The sequence below is a fragment of the Amia ocellicauda genome, chromosome 4 (genome assembly GCF_036373705.1).
Source record: "Amia ocellicauda isolate fAmiCal2 chromosome 4, fAmiCal2.hap1, whole genome shotgun sequence".
In the NCBI taxonomy this organism is placed as follows: Eukaryota; Metazoa; Chordata; class Actinopteri; order Amiiformes; family Amiidae; genus Amia; species Amia ocellicauda.
Window position 1 is genome coordinate 27,911,175 of NC_089853.1, and position 23,154 is coordinate 27,934,328.

Genomic DNA, 23,154 nt, shown 5'->3' on the forward strand with positions numbered 1-23,154 from the left:
CTCAAAGTAATTGGACAAACTAACATTCATTAATTAAATTGTGATTTTCAATACTTGGTTGCAAAACCCTTGTAGTCAATGACTGCCTGAAGTCTGGAGCCCATAGACATCACCAGATGCTGGGTTTCTTCCCTGGTGATGCTCTGCCAGGCCTGCACTGCAGCTGTCTGTAGTACCTGCTTGTTCTTGGGGTGTTTTGCCTTCAGTTTTGCCTTAGAAATCAAAACAAACCAATTAGAGAGATAGCAAAAACATTAGGTGTGGCCAAATCAACTATTTGGTACATTTAAAAAAAAAAAAAAGAATGCACTGGTGAGCTCAGGAACACCAAAAGGCTCAGAAGATCACGGAAAATAACAGTGATGGATGACAGAAGAATTCTTTCCCTGGTGAAGAAAAACCCCTTCACAACAGTTGGGCAGCATATCTGTGTCAAAGTCAACAATCAAGAGAAGACTTCACCAGAGTAAATACAGAGGCTTTACCACAAGATGAAAACAGGAAACTGGAAGACCAGTTTAGAGTTTGCCAAAAAACATCTAAAGAACCTGTACAGTTCTGGAACAATATCCTATGGACAGATGAGACAAAGATCAATTTGAATGATGGAAAGAGAAGAGTATGGAGAAAGGAAGGAACTGCTCATGATCCGGAGCATACCACCTCATCTGTGAAGCATGTTATGGCATGGGCATGTATGGCTGCCAAGGGAACTGGTTCCCTTTTATTTATTGATGATGTTACAGCTGACAAAAGCAGCAGGATGAATTCTGAAGTGTTTAGGGCTATATTATCTGCTCAGATTCAGCCAAATGCTTCAAAACTCATTGGACGGCGCTTCACAGTGCAGATGGACAATGACACAAAGCATACTGCGAAAGCAACCCAAGACTTTTTTAAGGTGAAGAAGTGGAATGTTCAGCAATGGCCAAGTCAATCACCTGACCTGAATCCAGTTGCATGCATTTCACTTGCTGAAGGTAAAACTGAAGGCAAAACACCTCAAGAACAAGGGAACTACAGACAGATGCAGTGCAGGCCTGGCAGAGCATCACCAGGGAAGAAACCCAGCATCTGGTGATGTCTATGGGTTCCAGACTTCAGGCAGTCATTGATTGATTGATTGATTGTCATTGGTTTTGCAACCAAGCACTGAAACTCACAATTTAATTAATGATTATGTTAGTTTATCCAATTACTTTTGAGCCCCTAAAATTGGGGGGACCACATATAAAAATGGGTGTAATTCCTACACCATTCACCCAATATGGATGTAACTACCCTCAAATTAAAGATGAAAGTCTACACTTAAAGCATATCTTGATTGTTTCCTTACATAACCATTGTGGCATACAGAGCCAAAATGATGACAATTGTGTCGCTATCCAAATATTTATGGACCTAACTGTAGGTGTAAATTGTTTGAGATGGATGGAGCAGCTCATGTTGAACTAATGTTCCTGGACAGGTCAGAGATGGGCTTGTTTTCTTCAAAGAAAGCATGACCCAGATTTATTGCATGTGTTCACACAGGGTAGGGGGGTGACAAGAATGAGTCTGACAGATGCATATGGGACAGTTTCCCACTAAGAAAGCTAATGAGGGAGTTCAAAAGGCTGGTCCACAGTACAACATCAATTAAAAAAGCAGTTCTGCATGATTAGATTTTGAGAACATGTCCTATTTCATGCATTTCAGCTCATACTAATTGTGAGCAATAGTAACTGCAACATGTTTTATGTCTATCATAGGGAAACTTAGATGAACACTGCAACTGTACCCCTGCCTCCAAAGAATAATGAAATATTAATAATAATCTGAGGGACACTATACAATTACTTTTAAAAGTAAAAGGTGGGATAACCAAAATTTAAGTCTTATATATGACCACATCTTGCTTCGGTTATTTAATGACATGCCTGGATTTAATGCCGGGATTCTTTTAATTGTTCACATCCTTAAAGGTTTTTAAACTATAAATGTATGTCTAATGCAATCACTTTCAAGGTTTCAGCTTGCATTTGTGCCAGGGGCTGTTTATTTGTTTGAAGTCTCTCACAACCCCCCCGCCCCTGGACATGTTGATTCACATCTAATATATGCAGTCTGCACATTTAGTATAACTAAATGCACAAAGTGTCTTTTACCCTGTTGGAGAGGCCATTGCTTTTCCTTATTACTTGAAGACCTGTTTAGCCCATGGAAGGTTTTGATTGAGAACACAAAATAGTCCCTTCATAGATCATTCTTTATTAGTCCTTACCCAAGCCCAGGCTCACCATGGAAAGTGTGCTTCGATGGAAATCCAGGAAAACATTTTCAAAGCCCTCTGTGCTCCTGAGAAAATGAGACCAAACGGTAACCCAAGGGACTGGGCTTTCACGCATCAGATATTTCTGATCCTCCTGCCTGAAACCGTGAGTCATTTCGATGAACTTCGTTTTTCCAGAGAGAAATCAAGAGAAATCTTCCAATACATACAGTACATCCAATGAGCATTTGCAATCCGGGGCTAGAAATACTAATTGGAACAAATGTGAAAAGAAAAGGATGAAAAATCATTAATGTATCTATCTTTCCTACATTGATTTGAGAGACCAGGGTCCAAGCTATATTGTATGGCTTGGTAGTTTGGTAGTTTTCTGAGTCTTGAGATTATGTATACAGTGAGGGAAAAAAGTATTTGATCCCCTGCTGATTTTGTACGTTTGCCCATTTTAACAGTGAGAGACAGAATAACTACAACAAAATCCAGAAAAACGCATTTCAAAAAAGTTATAAATTGATTTGCATGTTAATGAGGGAAATAAGTATTTGACCCCTTCGACTTAGTACTTGGTGGCAAAACCCTTGTTGGCAATCACAGAGGTCAGACGTTTCTTGTAGTTGGCCACCAGGTTTGCACACATCTCAGGAGGGATTTTGTCCCACTCCTCTTTGCATATCCTCTCCAAGTCATGAAGGTTTCGAGGCTGACGTTTGGCAACTCAAACCTTCAGCTCCCTCCACAGATTTTCTATGGGATTAAGGTCTGGAGACTGGCTAGGCCACTCCAGGACCTTAATGTGCTTCTTCTTGAGCCACTCCAATGTTGCCTTGGCTGTGTGTTTTGGGTCATTGTCATGCTGGAATACCCATCCACGACCCATTTTCAATGCCCTGGCTGAGAGAAGGAGGTTCTCACCCAAGATTTGATGGTACATGGCCCCGTCCATCGTCCCTTTCATGCGGTGCAGTTGTCCTGTCCCCTAAGCAGAAAAACACCCCCAAAGCATAATGTTTCCACCTCCATGTTTGACGGTGGGGATGGTGTTCTTGGGGTCATTCCTCCTCCTCCAAACACGGCGAGTTGAGTTGATGCCAAAGAGCTTGATTTTGGTCTTCTCTGCCCACAACACTTTCACCCAGTTCTCCTCTGAATCATTCAGATGTTCATTGGCAAACTTCAGACGGGCCTGTTCATGTGCTTTCTTGAGCAGGGGGACCTTGTGGGCGCTGCAGGATTTCAGTCCTTCACGGCGTAGTGTGTTACCAATTGTTTTCTTGGTGACTATGGTCCCAGCTGCCTTGAGATCATTAACAAGATCCTCCCGTGTAGTTCTGGGCTGATTCCTCACCGTTCTCATGATCATTGAAACTCCACGAGGTGAGATCTTGCATGGAGCCCCAGACCGAGGGAGACTGACAGTTATTTTGTGTTTCTTTCATTTGTGAATAATCGCACCAACTGTTGTCACCTTCTCACCAAGCTGCTTGGCGATGGTCTTGTAGCCCATTCCAGCCTTGTGTAGGTCTACAATCTTGTCCCTGACATCCTTGGACAGCTCTTTGGTCTTGGCCATGGTGGAGAGTTTGGAATCTGATTGATTGATTGCTTCTGTGGACAGGTGTCTTTTATACAGGTAACAAGCTGAGATTAGGAGCACTCCCTTTAAGAGAGTACTCCTAATCTCAGCTCATTACCTGTATAAAAGACACCTGGGAGCCAGAAATCTTGCTGATTGATAGGGGGTCAAATACTTATTTCACTCATTAACATGCAAATCAATTTATAACTTTTTTGAAATGCGTTTTTCTGGATATTTTTGTTGTTATTCTGTCTCTCACTGTTAAAATACACCTACCATTAAAATTATAGACTGATCATTTCTTTGTCAGTGGGCAAACATACAAAATCAGCAGGGGATCAAATACTTATTTCCCTCACTGTATTTAAGGCCCTCTTGCCTTTGCTTCTTTACTGAGACTCGGTTATTGGCCTATTTGATTTATGTTGTGAGACTAACAAGTGCAAGTATATCTATGTTGTCGACAGCAATTTTCTACCTATATCACAGTCATGCATGTTCCATACAGATTTTGTGTTAGTTCATCCGTCGTAAAGCAGGGTTTACTTGCCTCCAAATAATTTCTCAAATTATTATACATCTATTATAAGTGTGTATTTGGTTTTCCAATCCTAATCCTAATCCAGATTGGTAGTGTTCTTCTGCTTATAAACCAAAATAATGTAACTGTAATCTAAATAATGACCAGTTCAAATGCTGTTTATTTAATGCAAACTAACCCATTTTAATTGTTATTTGATGTTCTGTAGACCCATCCCCCAAGTGAGCTGTGACCAGGAATGCATTCACGAAGGGGGCATTTCTTCTCCTCCCTCTCGGTGCGGCATGGTCCTGACAGAATGCTTCTGTTTGGCGTCACTTTTGCAAAGAAAGCCCTGTGTGTTTCCAGACTGACCCTTCACACAAGGGATCACAATTACTTTATTCAGATGTGTTGGTGACATTTACGGCATTATGAGAATCTGTAGCCTGTCATTAAATTAACAGGCCAGTGCACTTACTATGGGCACCAAGATCAAAGCTTTGTTAGTCACTCAAGGGGAAAGTAATGCTTTCATTAAATATCAGGTCAAAAGTATTTGAAATTCTAACTGTATGTGTCATTTACAGTGTTGAAGACATTATTGGACATTGTTGTTGGATAGTGGACCAAAAGTTCTCCATAAAGAGCCTGTCCAGTTCATCCCATTGCAGGACATTGGTATAATCGACTTGTTAATGATTTAATTGATCGTTAATAAGCTCAGTTCCATTGCATTAATTAGAAAAGTCTACTTGTAGAGAGCTGGTGCTCAGTATTCTTACATTTGTAAGTTTAGGATACACAAATGTGAAATACTGATATATGATCATTCAGGTCACTTGGTAGTTGTTGTTATTTTAAACCACTAGAATTATAATTTATTTTCAGTGCAGGCCAGTGGTGACAACAGCAGAGACATTTCTTTAAATTATGACAAACCAGAGAAGCTTGAAAGCCATACAGTGTGAAGTGGTGCCAACAATGACCTCGATCGTCTCAGAATATGTATGAAAACCAGATTGTATCTAACCTTTCATATTAATTCACTGTGATCAGTCTGCAATTTTTCACTGTGTGTGGTTCTGCAGACTGTTATCAACCATATCTCACTATTGTATCAACAGCATATGTCAGCTAATCTGCCAGACAGTTAATTAATCAAGTTCTGTATTTTTGGAGCCAGATAAAACAAAAACTAAACAAAACAAAATGGAAAAAAGCCCATAAACAACAGTCTGACAGGCCTTGTGAAAAAGCCACATCCCTAAAAGAGACCTACATTTTAAAATAAACTATTTTGGTGCCATAGGCTCATTATTGGTTTTCAACTTTCAGTTCTGTTTCCTCCTCAGCATAGAATATAATGATGCCCTCAAAACCAGAACACGGCCAACTGCTCTCCATAGTCCTACGGGGTCTGGAACTTGTTTCCTGTTTAATGTCTAATATCCGACAGTAATATGCTTTCCTTTAATCTATTTTAATAAGCTGCAGTGTTTCTTGTGCTTGTTATTTATTAATGAGCAAATAACTTTTATTCGGATATTTGGATTCTCCCACCCAGGAAAATACAACTTTAAGTGGTTATTTTGCTGTTACAGTGGTTGTCTCAAAAGACTCAACAACTGCCAGTGTACAAGATGTTTAATGTAGATTTGGAGCATGTGGTGTTAATAGAGTTGAGGAGCTGTGGCTTGCTGGCTTTCAGCAGATGATACTGCAAGGAATTTAACTGAAGAACTCAAGCGATAGTGACAATACCACTGTGGGATTAATATTAGGAGCCGACACGGGTTGCGTTTGTATTTATTCCCATTAAAACACCAGTTTACCGAATCTCTCAGTGCAAAAAAAAAGGAAAAACAATGCACTGAATTCCTTGAATTGAAGGGTATTCATAGAGAACCAAAATGCTGAGAATCTTTTAAGGTTTCAAAACAGGAAGACACATCAGATTCCTTTATTTATTGAGAGCAGCAACCCAAGATTTAATCTGTGGTTTATGATCATCCATCGCTATAACACTTTTGTATACTAACTCATCTACTTAACTAAGCTAATGATTTTTTTCCATTGTTTGTATGTCAACATCTTTTTCTAGTTGTCATGTTACCAGCTTCTTACAAGTCCCAGCTTGTAGTCTGCTGGCTATAGTATCTTGAGCACTACAATTATTTACTGATCCATGACCACTATCACTTATTCCACTGAAGGTGACTGGCAGTCTGAGCACTTCAGCTCAATGCGTGTTGGCAGAACCGACTATTTTCATATTCACTGTGTAAAACAGGTGTATTCAGTAGGGACAGACTGGATTAATCTAAATGCAGTATTTGGCTCATCATTTTCCTATAACTTAAATGTGGTATAATGTATAATGGTCTTTTAACAGCCCTTGCATTTGTCCCATGGCAAAATGATAGTTGCTGCCTTTGTTTTCTTTTCATGACCCTCTTTTCTCATTGTATACCCTCAGTTGAGCCATTAACATCTTTATTTGTGCCGGTTCTTTTCATGCTGTTGGCTCCAATATAGAATGGCCATGGGACATTACATAATCCAATTTTATCTTTTGCTCTTTTCATTGTCTGATTCAGATTTCACTTAGTGGCCTATCACATTTCTCCTAATACGTACTTCAGGACAACACCTAAACCAATTCGATGAGAATTTCAAAATATTACCATGCTGTTTGAAAGAACCTCAAGCTACCCTGCATATTTAGTTTTGCCAGCAACACAGAAATCAATATTAGTATTTAATATATAGACAACATTTATTAGAGACCTCTGTGTCCTTGAATGCGCAAATAGTGTCGTATTTATCTGTCAGTCAGTGGGTCTATTTTTTTGTAAAGCTGCTCATGACTGAGCTAAAACTGAATTGTGTGCTGGCTGCTGCTTATCTCTCAGCTCTTGTGTTTTTTTTTTTTTTTTTTATCTCACCGCCTGTAGTGTCACGCCGGAGCAGTCGGCTCCACACAGACAGGGGTTGTTCCTGTGGGAGCGTCGGGAGGGAGCTGCTGCAGTGAGAGTGAAGGATGACTGCAGCCAGTGTCAGTGGGTAAGGCCTGGGGGTGTGGTTCTCAGCTGAGAGAGAGAGGGGCTTCTATTGGTTGAGGTAAACAAAGAGCTCAATGTGAAGCCCTACAAGTGTGTCAAATATAAACTGTGAGGAAGTGTACATCATTAGAGAGCCCCTCCGGGTGGGTGAGTGGGTTTTAATGGGAAAACACATCTCTCATGTATAGCGTACTGTATCTCAGTAAGAGAATGGAGCTTGTGGAGAATTTTATCACCCCCTCACCCTGTGAAGACCTGCTGACAACAACAATAGCTTTCTCAGATGAAAGATGGTTAGCAAGAACTATTTCAGGTGAATATGTTTAGCCTGTTATGTCAGCTTGGACATAAAATACGTAAAAATAAAATACCACATGGGTGGAGTAGGTAGCAACAATGCTAGAAGTTCCTCTGAAAATAAACACAACAGAACCATTTTTTAAAATTTTATTACTGTTATGATTTTGCAATGCTGAAGTGCCACACATGTATAACATACCAAAAAAAAACAATGAAACATCCAATTAAATGCACTGGAGTTCACAAATACAATCACAGTTATCCCAGGTTTGTGGCTAGTGTTCATACCGATATAACACAAACACACTGAAGGCTTAGGAAGGTTCTGATGCTGATGCTGTACGCTGCACAACTCTGGCATTGACTCTGAAACAACACAGTGATTTAGAATGGGGGATTCACAACTGAGCTTCCGCAATCTCATCACGAAGTGGCATCCACTCTCCTCAAAGCATCCCTCTTCACTCCCGCACGTAAATGCGCGTGCACACCACGTCATCAGCACCAAAAGTCTGCAACAGAAGCAGTAGGAAAAACATTATACATTTTTCTGTGTGTGTGTGTGTGTGTGTGCATGCATGTGTCTACTCTGTCAATTTGTCCCTTCTTGTAACTATCAACAATCATATTTACATTGGCGTGTGGCACACCTACAAAGACAAGACAAGTCTTTTTATGCAGGTTCTGAAAATATTTTACTGATTATTCCGTCCATCTTGTGTTTGCTCCAAGTCCCCCATATTTTTTTCCCTTGGGAGATGCTCTGTTAGCAAATCCAAAAGGACAGACGATTATACACGATACGGAAACTTCTATGTACTTAACTCAAGTTCACTGCCTGAGAATGCATGACGCGATTCACATTTAATACTAGATTCCTTTAGAGAATGTCTTTATTTGGATTTCAGTTCAGCTGGCAATGGTTTATGTTATGTCACATATTCCAAGAATTAGGACTAGCCTCAGGTCTATAAAGTGTCTAAGCCCAGTTTCTAAGCATGATAATTTGATTTCTATATTTAAAGTCTGTCCCACTCATTTATTTTTCTTGTGATTTTACTGTGTTTCCTTAGCCATCTGTGTTAAAGAAGCCATGTGTGTGTTGTATTGTCTATTGCCCATGTGGTTTAACAGAATTCTAGTTTACACTGTAAACCTGTGCCAGGATAGTGTTTGCCTTGGCTTCCTAATATGATCCCGGCATATTTAGCCACGGCATACGTGTCAGTCTGGAGTTGAACGCTATCAGTAAAACCTAGAATAGCATTTTTACTCTGAAGCAATGATTTCAGTGAGATGTAAACTTACAAGATTGACATCTCCTATTTTTCCGGGATGTGAAAGTTAAGTAAATAGAAGACTGACAGAAAAATATACAGGAGTTGTCTTTTATTAATGTCGAAAAGAGACAAATACCTAAGCCAAAGATTTATATGACATTCAACTGGAGAATATCCAGAAACATGGGACTAGATCTAATACCATGTTGTCACAAAGAATTGAAAAACGAAAGCCCTAGAATTCGTGGTTTTAGGAGGTCAAAGTTCAAGACAAGATCAAGACAACACCCATCACCCCTGTATCAAAAACATGGTGCATGGTAGATACACTTCAGCCTTCCTCAGTAAATCAGCATGTTTTCTTTGAAAGAAAAATGACAGGTATGTTATTGAAATAGCTGTAGTAACATGTAGAGATGTAAAATGCCAAGAAAATGTATTAAGCTGCTACATGCTCTTAATGGCCAGCCTTCATTCTGCTATATTAAAGTTACTGAGGAACAAAAGATACTTCTGTGCAATGAATATGAGAGTTTGTAGTTGAATTAAGAGGCTGCAATGAGGGTGGTTAATTACATCCAAAGGAGCTAACAGCTGAAAATTAGGACATCGTTGGCTGTAAAGTGTCTGAAACCAAAGATTTATTTGAGTTTGAAAAGTGCCATAAGTACGACTGCCAACTACATGGAGCATCTGTATCCCAGTACACAACTGCAAGTCAGGAAATGAAGGAGTGCAGTGTCACGCGGCATTAAAGAATTGCATTTAGATGAGCCATCTGCTCTGCAGGAGCGTCCAGGGAGACATTACTGAGAGTAGGTTTACAGTGCCATTTCCACCATGATCAATTAACCACATTAACACTGGCAGGCATATTTCAAATTGCACAGTAGCAGTGTTTTAATTCACCCAAACTACTTAATGGGATCCAAAGTGTGTGGATCCAGCTGAGAGCAGCCCAAGTAAATGACCAACTTGGCATTTCTTTCAGAGCCAGGTGGATCTTCAGAGAGCAGCTGCAGGGTGTTTTAGTTAGCACTGTTACAGACTCTAAAGCTTGAGAGATGTGTGATGGAATGAATGACGCTTTTTCCTTTTCTCACTTAATTAATTCCATCTTTAGGTTAATCCGTCTTTAATTGTCAGTTGCTGATTGGTTTGTTGTGATTAGATTTGTCCAATTGGGGGGATGGATCCAGCAACTTTCTTGTTTCTCTTGCGTTTTTGTGTTTAAGCTGTTAATGTGTCATTGGGTTTTGCTGTCTTGTAGACTTCCTGTGTTGCTATGGAAAATTATTAGACTTACTGACTGCAGTCTTACTCATTGTCTTCTGATTGCAGTCTTACTCATTGTCTTAATCAAAAAGAATGTTGTGCAATGCTCTTTCTCTGATCTTCTGAAATTCAGGGATAATGCTTCTTGAGAATGATTTTGTGTGACAGTATGTGGTTTGCAGGCGGTTTCAAAACGTAGCCAAGTCGTAATCAAGCCTTGCCATGGATACATTTATTACAGAAAGATACGTTTATTTAGTTGAGTCTGAGGAGATCAGGCCTCCAGTCAGGTTCACTCAAAGTTCCTGAGAACTTATGCTCTGCATCATAAATCATCCCTTCAATCTCTCACCCCTTGGAAATTATCACGTGGCTCTAAAAAGTATTTGTTAAATCCATCCGGAGCATTAGTGCCAGAGATCAGCAAAGAAGCAAGAAGGGGCCCCTGTTTTTCTTTCACATTTCTCTTTGGGTGATTTAAAGCTTTTTTATTACAGATCCATTTACACATGTCTTGGAGGTCAGCGCGAAATGGATATATTGACCAGGGTCATTGTACATTAGGACCCATAAACAGGACAGAATTCAGAAAGCAGTGAAGGAAATAACAGCAGGCAATCACACGAATAGTCCAGCCAATCAGACATGTTACTAAGTGGCAAATTGAACTCAATAGCAATGATACTTATTTTTTAATTTTTTAAGTATATGATTTTGAAATTTCCAGTTTTCTATCAGTCATGAATATCTACTGATTTTGTGATGCTAAATGTGTATGCCATTAATTTACTGTTATACTTCATTATCCATGCTTCATCCAAAGAATGTGAGCAACTATCAGGAAGACTTTCAAAGCTTTGGCACAAAAGCAAAATCTGTTTTCCCTCTCTCGCCAGCTGCTTATGTAACACATTTTTTTATTGAAGAATATTTATGATATTCCTCTTCCATAGCTTGAAGTTATTTTCCCTGTGAAGCAGCACAAAAAGTTTGATTATAGAAAATATATGGGACAAATTCTGTGCTGCATGAAAAAGCCTTGTGCTTGATACATTTAAATTAAGAAATGAACTGCTATTGTCATTCATTCATTTGATGCCTTTCTACAAGAGCAGGGAGTTCTGTAATTGTTTTCTAAAAACTAGATTGGTGCCAGAAAAAGCCAAAATGTTTTTACATCGGAGAAGCCAGATTTACACAGGATATTTACACATATCCTATCTGACCATGGTATTTTATTTGCTAAAAATAGTATAGCCTCTCAAGTTTGCACAAAAAGTGAAATAGTTTGATCCTAAAATATCACTAAATATACACAACCATGTAAAAACTCATCAGTCTTCAAACATGTATTGAGCCAATAGGTTTTCATTGTTTTCATGGTTTTCAGATCTGCTTGTGATTTCAGACCGATTATCAGGCAGTTGCCAGTTGTTTAATATATCTCATCCCACGTGTGCAACACAACACACACAACGTTTGTAAAATAATTTCAGGAAAAGTGGGAGACTTGAAACAGAAAAAGGTAATCCCTTTGTGGAAAACAGATTTCTTAATTTCCCAGTGGGGTTACCAAACTTCAGTAATGAGTATATCTTCACTGCTAATAAAATGTCCACAACTCAGGAATTGGAAATTGCATTTATTGGTTCTGTGAAATGCTCCCCATATGGGCTATAAAATCCAGCAGATGTTTTTGACCTCTACATTCACTTAATACTGTTGACAGAAATCAATCAACTGCGCAGGAAATAATGAAAAGACGCGATGATGCCTTTAAGACCTTTGCCCAAGGATTCTGTATATCATGACATGTATATTCTTTTTTTTTCCGACTGAGGATTCTGTTAAGTGGAAATGGGAACTAAACTGCATGGAAACTCCCGATAATGCCTAAAACTTGTATCAGAGAAAAACATGGGGCAAATTGTGTCAGTCTGCGTGCAGGGATTCCAATAAGAAGTTGTTCACATGGTAGAAAAACACATGACCATTGAAGAAATGTAATATTCAATTCACAGAATGTGAACCAATAGTATGGCTAAAGATCTGGCATGTGGTTTGCACAGTAAATAATACCAGTACTTGCCTTTTAGTAAAAGACAGCAAAGCCAGAGGTGCAGAGTGATTATAGTAAGTGCTCCCTGTTCCTTACTATTTATTCTGTTTGCTATATTAAGATGGACAGCATGACCAATATAATTATCCTACTAGAGAGTTCTGGCTGCTGCACATGATATTTAATGTAATATAGTGCATGTATGGGGAGCTCAAGAGGCGTGTAATGTTAGGTAAAAGAAACAGGCTTGCATATCTTGCCATGAAGATGTAAGCCGTATAGGATTCACACCAGCAAAAAATACCTTTGAATAAATGCATTTCAGGTTAAATTGTAGTGTACCCAAGAGGTGTAGGAGGTTTTTCAAATGTCAGACTCCAGTGGTCTCTACTGTGTTTCACAATCTTTATCACATTTATATCCTGATGTTAGGCCACAATAATAGGAAGTGGTCAGTCTGAAATGTCTGAGTCTGCAGAGCCTTATTGTCTTATTGTCTGAGAGGTAGGCAGATCGGTCAGGCACATGATGTTACTTTGGCTCATGCAAGCAAGGCTGAAAATGCACTGCCCCTCAACCCCCTCTCTGGCTCTGTAATTCATACACGGGTTATTGGTACTGTCTGTTACTCAGACCAAGACATTTGCACATCTGAAATTGGCGGACTGAAGCCCTTTTTTTAAGGATATGAATATATTGGGGTGATGTACACATCAACCCTTCTGGCACGCACAAGACTTTGATCTTTCTAAAGCACAGCATTTTCAAATCTGTGGTGAATAAAAATAATTCTGTAAAGTGAAAGGTTTCCCATCTGTAACAGTTAAATATCTCACAGCTCTTACCAAGATCAGTTCATCACCTCTCAGTTCTCTTGTCCAGTAGGTTTTTGGACCGGTTCCACCTACTAGCGTCTGCTTGCAATACATCTTATTCTCAGTCTCCCAAGTCGCCAGGCTCTGTGGGCAAGAGAACAATCAACTAAGCATGATGCCACATACTTAACATCCCAGCAACACTGTTCCAGGGATGGAGAGAATTCATCTGACCAGGACCCCTTCATAAAGGGAGAACTACAGACAAGAGACAACATGATAAATGGGCAGCAGCATTCACTTTCACAATGCCCCCCTTCCAGCGAGGCAGTCTGAGACAGGCCCTTGCTCAAGATTACTGCACAGAGCAGCTGTCCTTGGGACCATTTCAAACACTGTGTGGAGCTGTGTCTAATTGATATCAGTTTTTTTTACAATATAAATTCTCGAATCTGCATTTCTGATGTGAAATTCAAGGGCTCTATTGGTCCCCAAAGGCCCGCCTCTCGCTACTCTGCCTCTGAGACAAATCCGTGAAACAACTATTTCAGTTCTTACACCCTTAATTCATGAAAAGGCCCTTGTGACATCATTCCAAATCTTGAAGACTTCATTAACTCTGATCTATTTGGAACAGAGTTCAAGCTTTTTCCCTTTATTTTTTGGATTGGAGCATGTGAGTCAAGATCCATTTGAAGGTCACAGCAACATTTTTCTAAAATATTTTTTAATAACCTCTCAATGAGAACAAAGCAGTCTTACTACAGGGGAGGGCATTTATCTTGAACATGTCTTTGCAATAAAATTATTTTGCCCAGAAGAACAGAAAAGGATCACATGTACACTATATATAAATATATTTAGTTTCAAATGAACTAATCTATGTTTTGAGGCGCAGTTATCCGACAACTGGTCTAAAGAGGGATAAAATCCCATGACTTTCAATTGAAGAAAACAGCTGAATCAAGGTGGTTCTATCCAGCTGTCTCTACGTAATGGTTTATTATCTACATTTCTTTACACTTAAATAATGCATTGGCAACTCGTTGATTCAGATGTCTAATTACTGACAAGTATAAGAGGCTTCCAAAAGTGTTTTATCTCTTGGTTTAAAATATCATCAATGCCACACACGCTTACTGTTAAAACTTTATGTAGAAGACATAACTTAATCTGCAAGTGTTTTAGCTCCACTAAATCACCAAATTGACTGAAGCCAATATACCAAAAAAACAGGTGTTTACATGTATATAATAGGGTGTGGGGCCACCCTTGCCCTTAATGACAGCTGCAATACATTTACAGATGGACGACAGAACACTTCCTCATTCGGCACAGGCTGACATGCAGTGAGAGAAACTGGTCTCTGAAGTGTCTTATGGATTTGGTGTTACAGGTCATTCCAGCCATGTTAATCAGGATTGAAACCAGCACTGAGCAGACCACAACTTGGCTTTCATTTTTAGCTATACCTAACATGAAGCTATGATTTACTTTTGACTGATTTCTCAGAACTAGAATACTAAAGCTGGGATTTTGGACACTTGCAATGATAAGGATAGCTTCATGTTTTCTTGCTGTTTTCTCTGGTATTTCATGGTATGGCATCTCCAACATGCGAGTCCTCCACTATATGGAACGCATTTCTTACTCCTGTGACCAAAGCACACCTGTTGTATTTGAAAAATGTATGTAATCTAATGGAGAGTCAATTGATGAGCAGGTGAACAGTGGGTGTTGTGACATTTATGTTTGGTTTCCTCAACCACCACAGACAAGGTTTGTCACCTAATGAATTAGATGGCAGACTTATTGTTAACAAGGAATTTTTTGGGATGCATCAGACTGCCTTCCTAAAATGAGGTCGTTACAGATTACATTTCTAGTCATGCCCTTTAGGTTGTAGTTCCTCTATTAGCCTGTGCAGTCAGAATGTTAATCAGCATATCAAAGGCTGAGATGGATTTTGTAATTCCTCTGTGCCCATCTTGAAGAATATTAAACATCACATCACATTACTCCAGTGCAGATTGCTCATAATCTTCTTTTCTCCTTGCAAAATATGTTCCTCTCATGCCCCAAGTTAAACCTGCCAATTGAGGTGAACAGTCACAGACTTCCTCTGTTACTGGCAATACTGATATGCAATTCTGACTAATAACAGAATGAAAGTAGAGATTTGTTCTTTTAAAAAATCTTTTCATAAAGCTTTTTTTTTCATAATGTTAAATAAACATTTTAATCTTCTTATCTTCTTGAATCTGAATCTGAACAGAATGGTAAACTCGCTTTCTCGTTGAAGAAATGTTCTTTTAATAATTTAGGGAAAGAATGTAAAATGTGCTCTGGAAGTGGAAAACCTAAGGCTTTCATTAGTTTTTCCTCCTAATGCAATGAGGTTGTCGTGTTGGTGTTCTTGTGGGTATTTCAGTGGGGTTTGCCAAGCCTCATGCAGACTGGTGCAGATGGATCCTGCAGTAGCATTGCTGAGTATATCGCATCGGTGCTGAAGGCTGTGTTATTTTTTCTTTTGTTCCCTGCAGCAGGTGTATAATGCTGGAATCTGTCTCCATAGCAACCACATAAGAAAAGACCTAGATTCATCAAAGCAATTCCACCTGTACTATGTATGTATGTAGTTAAACATTTAGTTTGTTTTGTCACCTCGGAAATTCATAACATCCTATAATCTAATAATTTTTGTTTTAGTAATTGTCATGCACTATCATTAGAGTAAGAGAGGCATATCGAATGGGAGATTTTATCCGAACCTTGTTGCTTTAGATCCTAAATGCCACTTTTTGTAGGGATGAATGATAGCGTATGAACTTTACTCATCAAATAACAAAATAAACACAAAAGAAACCATGCAAGAGAAGGATAAACTGGAAAGTCCTTGCTGAAAAGCAGCTGAAGGCTGCCCTGCAATATCCTGGATCCCTTTGAGTCTAGAAGATTAAGAAGTGCTTTAACCAGGTGCCAGTGCCAATACTCAAAAGTTAATGTGTTGCGGCTGATTTACATGTAATCCCCTTTGCAACAGACACAGCCATGTTTGGGCTAATCGGAGGGCTGCAGGAGCTCAGCAATTGTGTTCAGAGCACGTTTGCTGGCTCCAAATCTGATGACTATGCCGCCACTGCCTCCAGTCCCCAGGCATGAGGTCTAGAGGAACGGAGGAGACGTGCTTGACGATTTGAATGTCAGAGATGCACACGGGAGGTTCCCAGGACCGCGGGCTGCAGTGTGGTTATCAGTGCCGATTGTCTGCGGCTTCTCATTGCTCCAGCAGCGCTCGTGCAATCTGTCTGTGTCAGAGCTCGAGGGCAAAGCCAATGAGATCACATGTGCTCAATAAGTGCTGGAGCTCATTATAAGAGCGCACAGCACTCTGCCTATCACTAATGTTCTGCTTCATGGGCTGGCCACAGACACAAAGCTGAGTAGTGGCAGAAACTTCATTCCTGTGTTTTGGACACACACTATCACAGAAGCAGCTATGGTACTTTAGTTCAGAAACTAATAGTAAAATATTTAATTGACTTTTAAAAGTCCTTTCCTGTTTGGGTTGGTCATGTTGTACAGCATTGAATCTTGTTTCATTCATCTGTCCCAGGATTCAGGCTCAGATTTCCCACTCCTGGCCTCAGCCAGTTGTGATGGAACTCTTTCGCAGGGAATGGCCGGTGTGAATCGGCCCACTCGGATAATTAAGCTGTTTCCTTGCAGTAATCGAATCGTACAGTGGTTAAGGTTGACACATTTCTTGCTGATCTGCTTTTAAAACATAACTGCTTAACACACGTGTGTGAAATATGGCAGACAGGCTTTCTGAACTCCAACACTTGTGGTTTACTGCATGGTGCTACCCTATTCATCTGTTCAACTTATGTGATTTTCTTCTTCTATTTTTTGCAGCCCCTGACTTATTATAAGTATATATACAGAGACACGTGAGTGTATAGAAGCCTTTATCTCTGAATGGTTGCTTTGGTATTTAACTTAAGATTTCAAAAGATACTTTTTAGAAAGCACATGTTGATGAGGTCAATGTATTTAAATGTATATGGGGTAAATATTTGTGACCATGTGAATCTATCTAGAAGGTTTGGTTGTGAAGGCCAGGATTGAACAGATCTGGCAGTCCAATATTTGTGACAGTACTGGTGTGTGAAACCAGTTTCAAATTATAATAAGTATGGATGAGGAATGAAATATAACTATTTTTTTTGTCAGCCATTAAGCCTCATGTCCAATCAAGTTAAAAGTGATCAGACTTATTTGAGCTGAAACATTCAAACTTCATGAGTAGTTACACATCAACTATAGAAGCAGATCTTAACATGGTGAACTGTATCTTTCTTCAGGGAATTCTGAAGTCGGCTTCTTGCAGCAAGTTGGACTGTAAAGAGAAACGTTTTGCTGGTTTCATTTCGTGCTGCATCCCCCCCTCCCACCACCACCAATGATCAACTTTCAGCTACAACAATCCTACCCACCATTCCACCTATCTTTTGTTGGACTCTTAAGGAAAGGCCATAGCTTGTGTCCACATCATTAGTTGGGTTGCTCCCAGTGCTCAGTCCTGAGTGGTCTCTTTATAACACCCCTGTGTATGTAAAGAGTGTGCCCTGTCTCAGAGGCAATATGTCATTATTAAAGCCCTGATGCTCTCATTCACCCTGCCAGCTGAGCAATGGTAAGAAATATAGAGGTCAAGTGACTTGGCCTGTGGGTCACACAGTGTGTATTACTCTGATTAGCTGGTGTTCATATGTGTCCAGAGGCGCGCAGTGGAGGACTGCATGGAGTGTTTGAGGCTGTGACTTCCTCAGTGTGCAGCGAGAGACAAAGAGAGGTGATAATTGTGGGTGCTTTCCATCTATATTACAGCAGACATTCGTAAATTTTTATAATGCTAAACGGTTCCAATGTACTCGAGTACTCGTGTATTGTAATTGTAATAACATTACCCTATACATGGGCTATACATTTGCATAGAGAGCTTGGAGCAGCATGCGGAAAACTGCTCTCTGGTCCTGTAAGGTCCTGGTTATGCCACCGTGAGGCACTGGCCATTTCTTACCCTGCATTTCCTGCCATCCACCGTCTCCTCTTCAAACTCCTCTCCGATGTGGAAGTTGATCTCGGTGGTGCGGACGGTGGTGGAGGTTTTGATGTAGAACTGCTCTCCGTTCTGCCTGATCTCTACATGGGGCTTCGAGGCAGCAGCCCCAGCCACCTTCCTCAGCATGGCGTTCACGCCTAAACACACAGAGCAGTCACATGAATAGAAATAATAACCAAAATCGAGCTTAACAACTGAACAAGCCCCGCCCTCTACCCTCCCTCCCTCAGACATCCTTGCTGACACTCTTTCTTTTGTATCTCAGTGCCACTTTTCAGAAATGCAGTCTCTGTGATGTGTCTTGGAAGAAGGGGTCCTTGCTTGCTTGCACTTATAGCAGTACAGATCTGTTCAGTAAATTACCAAGCATTGTGTAGCATAAGCACCAAAGGGAGGGTCACTTAATGTGCAAAACAAAATCTGTTGTAAGCATTGTAATGTTTGAGCATTGCTTTGAGCCTGAGGTGTCATCTGAGAATTATTCTCAAGTATTTTCCATTCCCGTTGCTATATTATGTGGCAATACATGGTATGAAATGGTAAATCTTCAAAAAGCAAAACAGCAATGTGGTCAAGCTCGGTACAGCCTTTTCATGTTGTTATAGTGCAGCAATTGGCAGAATACAATTCTTTTCACATTAAAATGAATTTAAGGTTTTAAAAATTCTGACCAAGCTTTTAAAGTAAGAATTTTGCATTGACTTTAACCACTAACGTGTTTGCACATATAAATTATTTGATTTTCTATCTATAATGGACTATTACTGTCTATCGTTGTGTTGACATAAACAGTAAAAATGAAAAAATTAAAGGACATGAAAACATTTATAGAATAATTATAGCAGTGTGAACTGAATATTCAGAGCCGTTCAATGCCTGTACAAATAGGAGAATTTTAAACATTCAGCAGAAAAATTAAATGTTTAACTCAGGATTGCTTTTAACACAATTACATGCCCATGGGAGCTCTTAAGAAACTGACACTGAGCACTGGAAAAAGAATTTGTGGAATTTTTCAATTGCAGCCCATCTGAGATTTCAAATATTTGTCTTTATTAACAATAAGCTCAAATAAAATGGCACTTGTCTCTTGGAAGATGATTGCTTGCGCATTAGGGAAATCTCAAGTTATAGAATAATTCCTTTCTTTGTTGTCTGTTACCCTGTGACTCTACTAAAAGCACTGGCTGCACCTTTTGGTTGTCTGGCCCCAGTAAGTGGTGTAAAATCTCCAGTGAATTATCTGCATGCCAGGGCAGGGAAGAGCCCGTTCTCTATCATCTCCTCTCTCTAAAGGCACATCTGCCATTCTGCTTCTTTTGTCACCCCACTGAAATGGGTAAAATGATCAGCATGGATCTACTTTCAAATATGTTTGTGTTTGGAGAAATCTATATATTTCAAAACAATTTCTCAACAGTAACTGTACATTACTGCTATATTCATGTTTTCCTTGCCTCTCAGCCATGTTATATATGTGTGTGTGTGTGTGTGTGTGTGTGTATATATCCACAGTACAATCTCAGAATTATATATAGTATATCGTTTACAGGTTTGCAATTATTCTTTCATTGTGCATTTTTAAATCTTGGTCTTTTCTGAATGAGAAGGAGAGGAAAATAGCTTCCCACTGATTTTCATTTACCTTTTTGTTTAAAAAAATAAACATGCCAGGAACATCATTATCAATTAATTCCTATCTATTCTCCTAGGGCATGCCATAAATTAGACCCTGGTTTAAATCTAAAACCCAGTCTGTTTTTTGGCGGAACAGAAATCCTTCCATTAATGTCTTGTTTTATGTTGGTAGCTCTTGTTTAATTACGCCTTAGATTATGCCTCCTGTTTCTCTCATTTTTCTTTTTCTTACAGAGAAGGTTTCTTTCCGCGAGGTATTAAAATATGCTGTTAAGGCATTGGAAAATCTCAGCTTCATTTATTTTGCTGACTTAGCCTACCTCTAGTCATTTCTTCCTAATTCTTTCACCCGCATAAAAAAAATAAAAAAAAAATGGTGGGCAGCAATAAACTGCTCATGTCCTGCTCAGTTGGTACTTCAATCTTAACTAATTTCCGTTGCCTTTATTGTAATAAGGGTACTTCAGTTGTATCCCATAATATAAATGAGTGTTCCAGCTTTCAATTGCTGCATCTCTGGATTTGCTGCCTGATGAGTTATTTATGAAAACCCTCCTGAATAACAAAGGTTAACAAATGTATGTATTTATCTTCAGAATATAAGTGCATAATACTGATGGGACAGCTGTATTGCCTTTGATAGCTATGGAGCATTTGGAATGATCTATCTGTTTTATTTTTCATCTTAAATCTTTTTACATACATAATCTAAACTAATTTTCAAAGGAATAGATGGAGGGACAGCTATTTCTGTTGGTAGACAGTACATCTTTAAAATCAAATACACCAAACTATGAGATTTGGCTGATTGATTATACTGTCCTGCTATCAGCCCTCTGTTCTGTTCAATCTGTACCACATGTTCTTCCAGCCACCTATTTATCTCAATGCCTGTGCTATGGATAAAGACTGAAATCCAGTTAGGAGGCGTGCAAAGGCAACCCCAGTCACTGATGGATCTCGTAGATTTCAGCTGGAAACATTCACCCCCTCTTAATGAAGGTCTGAATCTGGTTCATTCCCTAAAAAAAACAATACATTGTCTATTTAATTGGATATCCTCCGTGCTGTGGCTCTTATCTCACATATATATATTCGCTTTCCTGCCCATTCTTTTTACTGGGCGAAGACTATGGCTCTCGTCTGAAGTAGAGCAATCAATCCAGGATTTAAAGCTTTGGTGAGTTTCAAGGCATGCAATCTTCTGGGGGGATTTTTAGGATAATTTTAGTGATGTGCAAGCAAGGGAAAAAATGGGAAAAAGCAAGGTCTTACCTAGAGCTTTAAGAAGTTCATCAAAATTCTCACTGCTCTTCATCTTCCAGGTTCCGGCAAAGTTGGGCATTTCTGTAGCTGCTGAGGGCTGTGTTGGAGCTGTGAATGAGGAGTCTGGACGCAGTGTCTTGTAGTGTGACAGAAAGAACCTGCTTCTTAGTGCTTGGTGCTCTGCTCTCTGCTCTTTGCGCTCTCTCTCACTCACCCCCCTCTCTCTCTCTCTCTCTCTCTCTCTCTGCTTCTGCCTCATCTGTGCCACTAGTTATAGCAACTGTCTTGGGTCTGAGTCACAAAGTTCCCTCCCCCTGAAAGCCCTATCCAATTATATAAACAAGGCCCCAGTTAAAGATGTAGCACAATGAAAGGAGCAAGTGAAACCCAGACATGTCTGTCACAGTTTATGTTTTTTTTTTTTTTTTTTTTACGTTTGCTCATTTTCAATGTGCAATCAGTTAGGTAGGGGCTATTTTGTGGTGTGTGTCCATGTGTCATCAGGTCATTGCGGATGGTGTAAATGTCTTGTTTGAGCTAGTCTCCCAAATAATTAATTTAAATGGAAATCATATACCCCTGTTTTGTGTAAAATAAAATATGTATGTTAGAGCTTTTTCATACATCTAAAGATATAAACATACAATACAAAAAGCAAAAAGCTTCAGACCCAAAATCTTCAGTTCAAGTCAGCAGTGTTTGATGTTATTTTTCTCATCACTGTAAATTACATTTTTATTTTTATTTGTCATGAGCCACACCCTTATTATCTTTCCCCTTTTCACAGACATGCACAGTGCTGTCAGTTGGTTTATTAAACTGACACCTTATATCAAAAACTTGAAATGCATAGTCATAAAGTATGTGAACAAACAAATGTAAGTATTTGTAAAACACATTTGTATAACAAAGTATAATTTTTCATTACTTTGCTATGTTTGTTTGAAAGTTTGACTGCTTTATTTTGGGAGCAACCATTTTAAAATATTGATCTTTCCATAAATCCTCCTCGGATATTTAGGGGTGCCAACTGGATACAGAATTCCTTGTTTTTCCTTTGCCAGAACATTTTGCAACATGACATCTGACAGGGAAATCTCTCTCCAAGTCTGAGTCATAAGGACCTTCCAAGGATTGTTTATTTTTGTTATTCTGGGACCTCCTTCCCTTCCCTTTTGTGATTGGAGATCAAAATCAGATGTGACCGAGCACAGAGACGCTAAGTGCAATTGCGCCCTCGTTTTTTCATTTGCAGTTAAAGAAGTGAAAGTGCAGCTCCACAGTCCGCAACATAGGAATGGCAGAGTACGATATCAAAGAGATATTTAAAGGTCATCCTCTGAAAATGAAAGTTACATTCCCAGGTCATACCCACTCCTTGCTGTGTTTGGCTCAAGGCAGGAGAGAGCCCTGTCTGTCAGATGAACTGAGCATTTTGGTTTTGTCATTTCCCTTTCTTCATTGCTCTTACGCAATCTAAATAATTCTCTCCCCCTGCTGTTCCCAGCCTTTTGCTTCCCTGTGCAGCCTTCAAGAAGCCTTTTGCATTATTTTTATTGACCGGTCTTGGCACCCACATTAATTCACAAATGCAGTGTGAAAAGTAGAAACAAACAATAAAAAAAGGTGGTGGATTCTACTAAGGGCACCGGTGTACAGGGTACTGCAACACCCTGTCAAGAAGAATGAGCCCGACCTACAGAGAGACAGGCATCCAGCTTCACAGGAATCATTTCACACTCACCGCAGCACTCAGCCAGACCCCAAGAGGGCCAGGATCTGCCGGCGTGTAATACTGAAAGACCATGGCTAGACTCCATTAAATCAGAGACACACAGAGGCTCCCTCCCGTCAGTCTTACTTATTCTTTCACACGTAAACCATTATTTTTTCCCCTGTCAGAGCCTTGCTGTGCAACACCATGAGGCTGGCTGCCATAAGAGTGTATACTGCTTCCAGC

At 39.6% G+C, this 23,154-nt stretch overlaps 1 protein-coding gene across 1 annotated transcript; it reads right to left on the reverse strand.

The window, feature by feature from the left end:
• Positions 1-7,866: 7,866 nt before the first annotated feature.
• Positions 7,867-21,468, reverse strand: crabp1a (cellular retinoic acid binding protein 1a). The gene is made up of 4 exons (XM_066701703.1): positions 21,204-21,468; positions 18,249-18,427; positions 13,193-13,306; positions 7,867-8,245 (listed from the first exon to the last, which is right to left on the reverse strand). The coding sequence occupies exons 1-4, from the start codon at positions 21,451-21,453 to the stop codon at positions 8,195-8,197; spliced, it is 594 nt and encodes a 197-aa protein (XP_066557800.1). The 5' UTR covers positions 21,454-21,468; the 3' UTR covers positions 7,867-8,194.
• Between the last annotated feature and the right edge of the window lie 1,686 nt (positions 21,469-23,154).

Coding starts and splice junctions, on each gene's coding strand:
- crabp1a (XM_066701703.1), bottom strand. CDS start 21,453: ATGAGGCAGAAGCAGAGAGAGAGAGAGAGAGAGAGAGAGAGGGGGGTG. Junction 18,428..21,203: donor TGAACTTCTTAAAGCTCTAG/GTAAGACCTTGC, acceptor CTGTGTGTTTAG/GCGTGAACGCCATGCTGAGG. Junction 13,307..18,248: donor TGGATGGCAGGAAATGCAGG/GTAAGAAATGGC, acceptor TCTTGCCCACAG/AGCCTGGCGACTTGGGAGAC.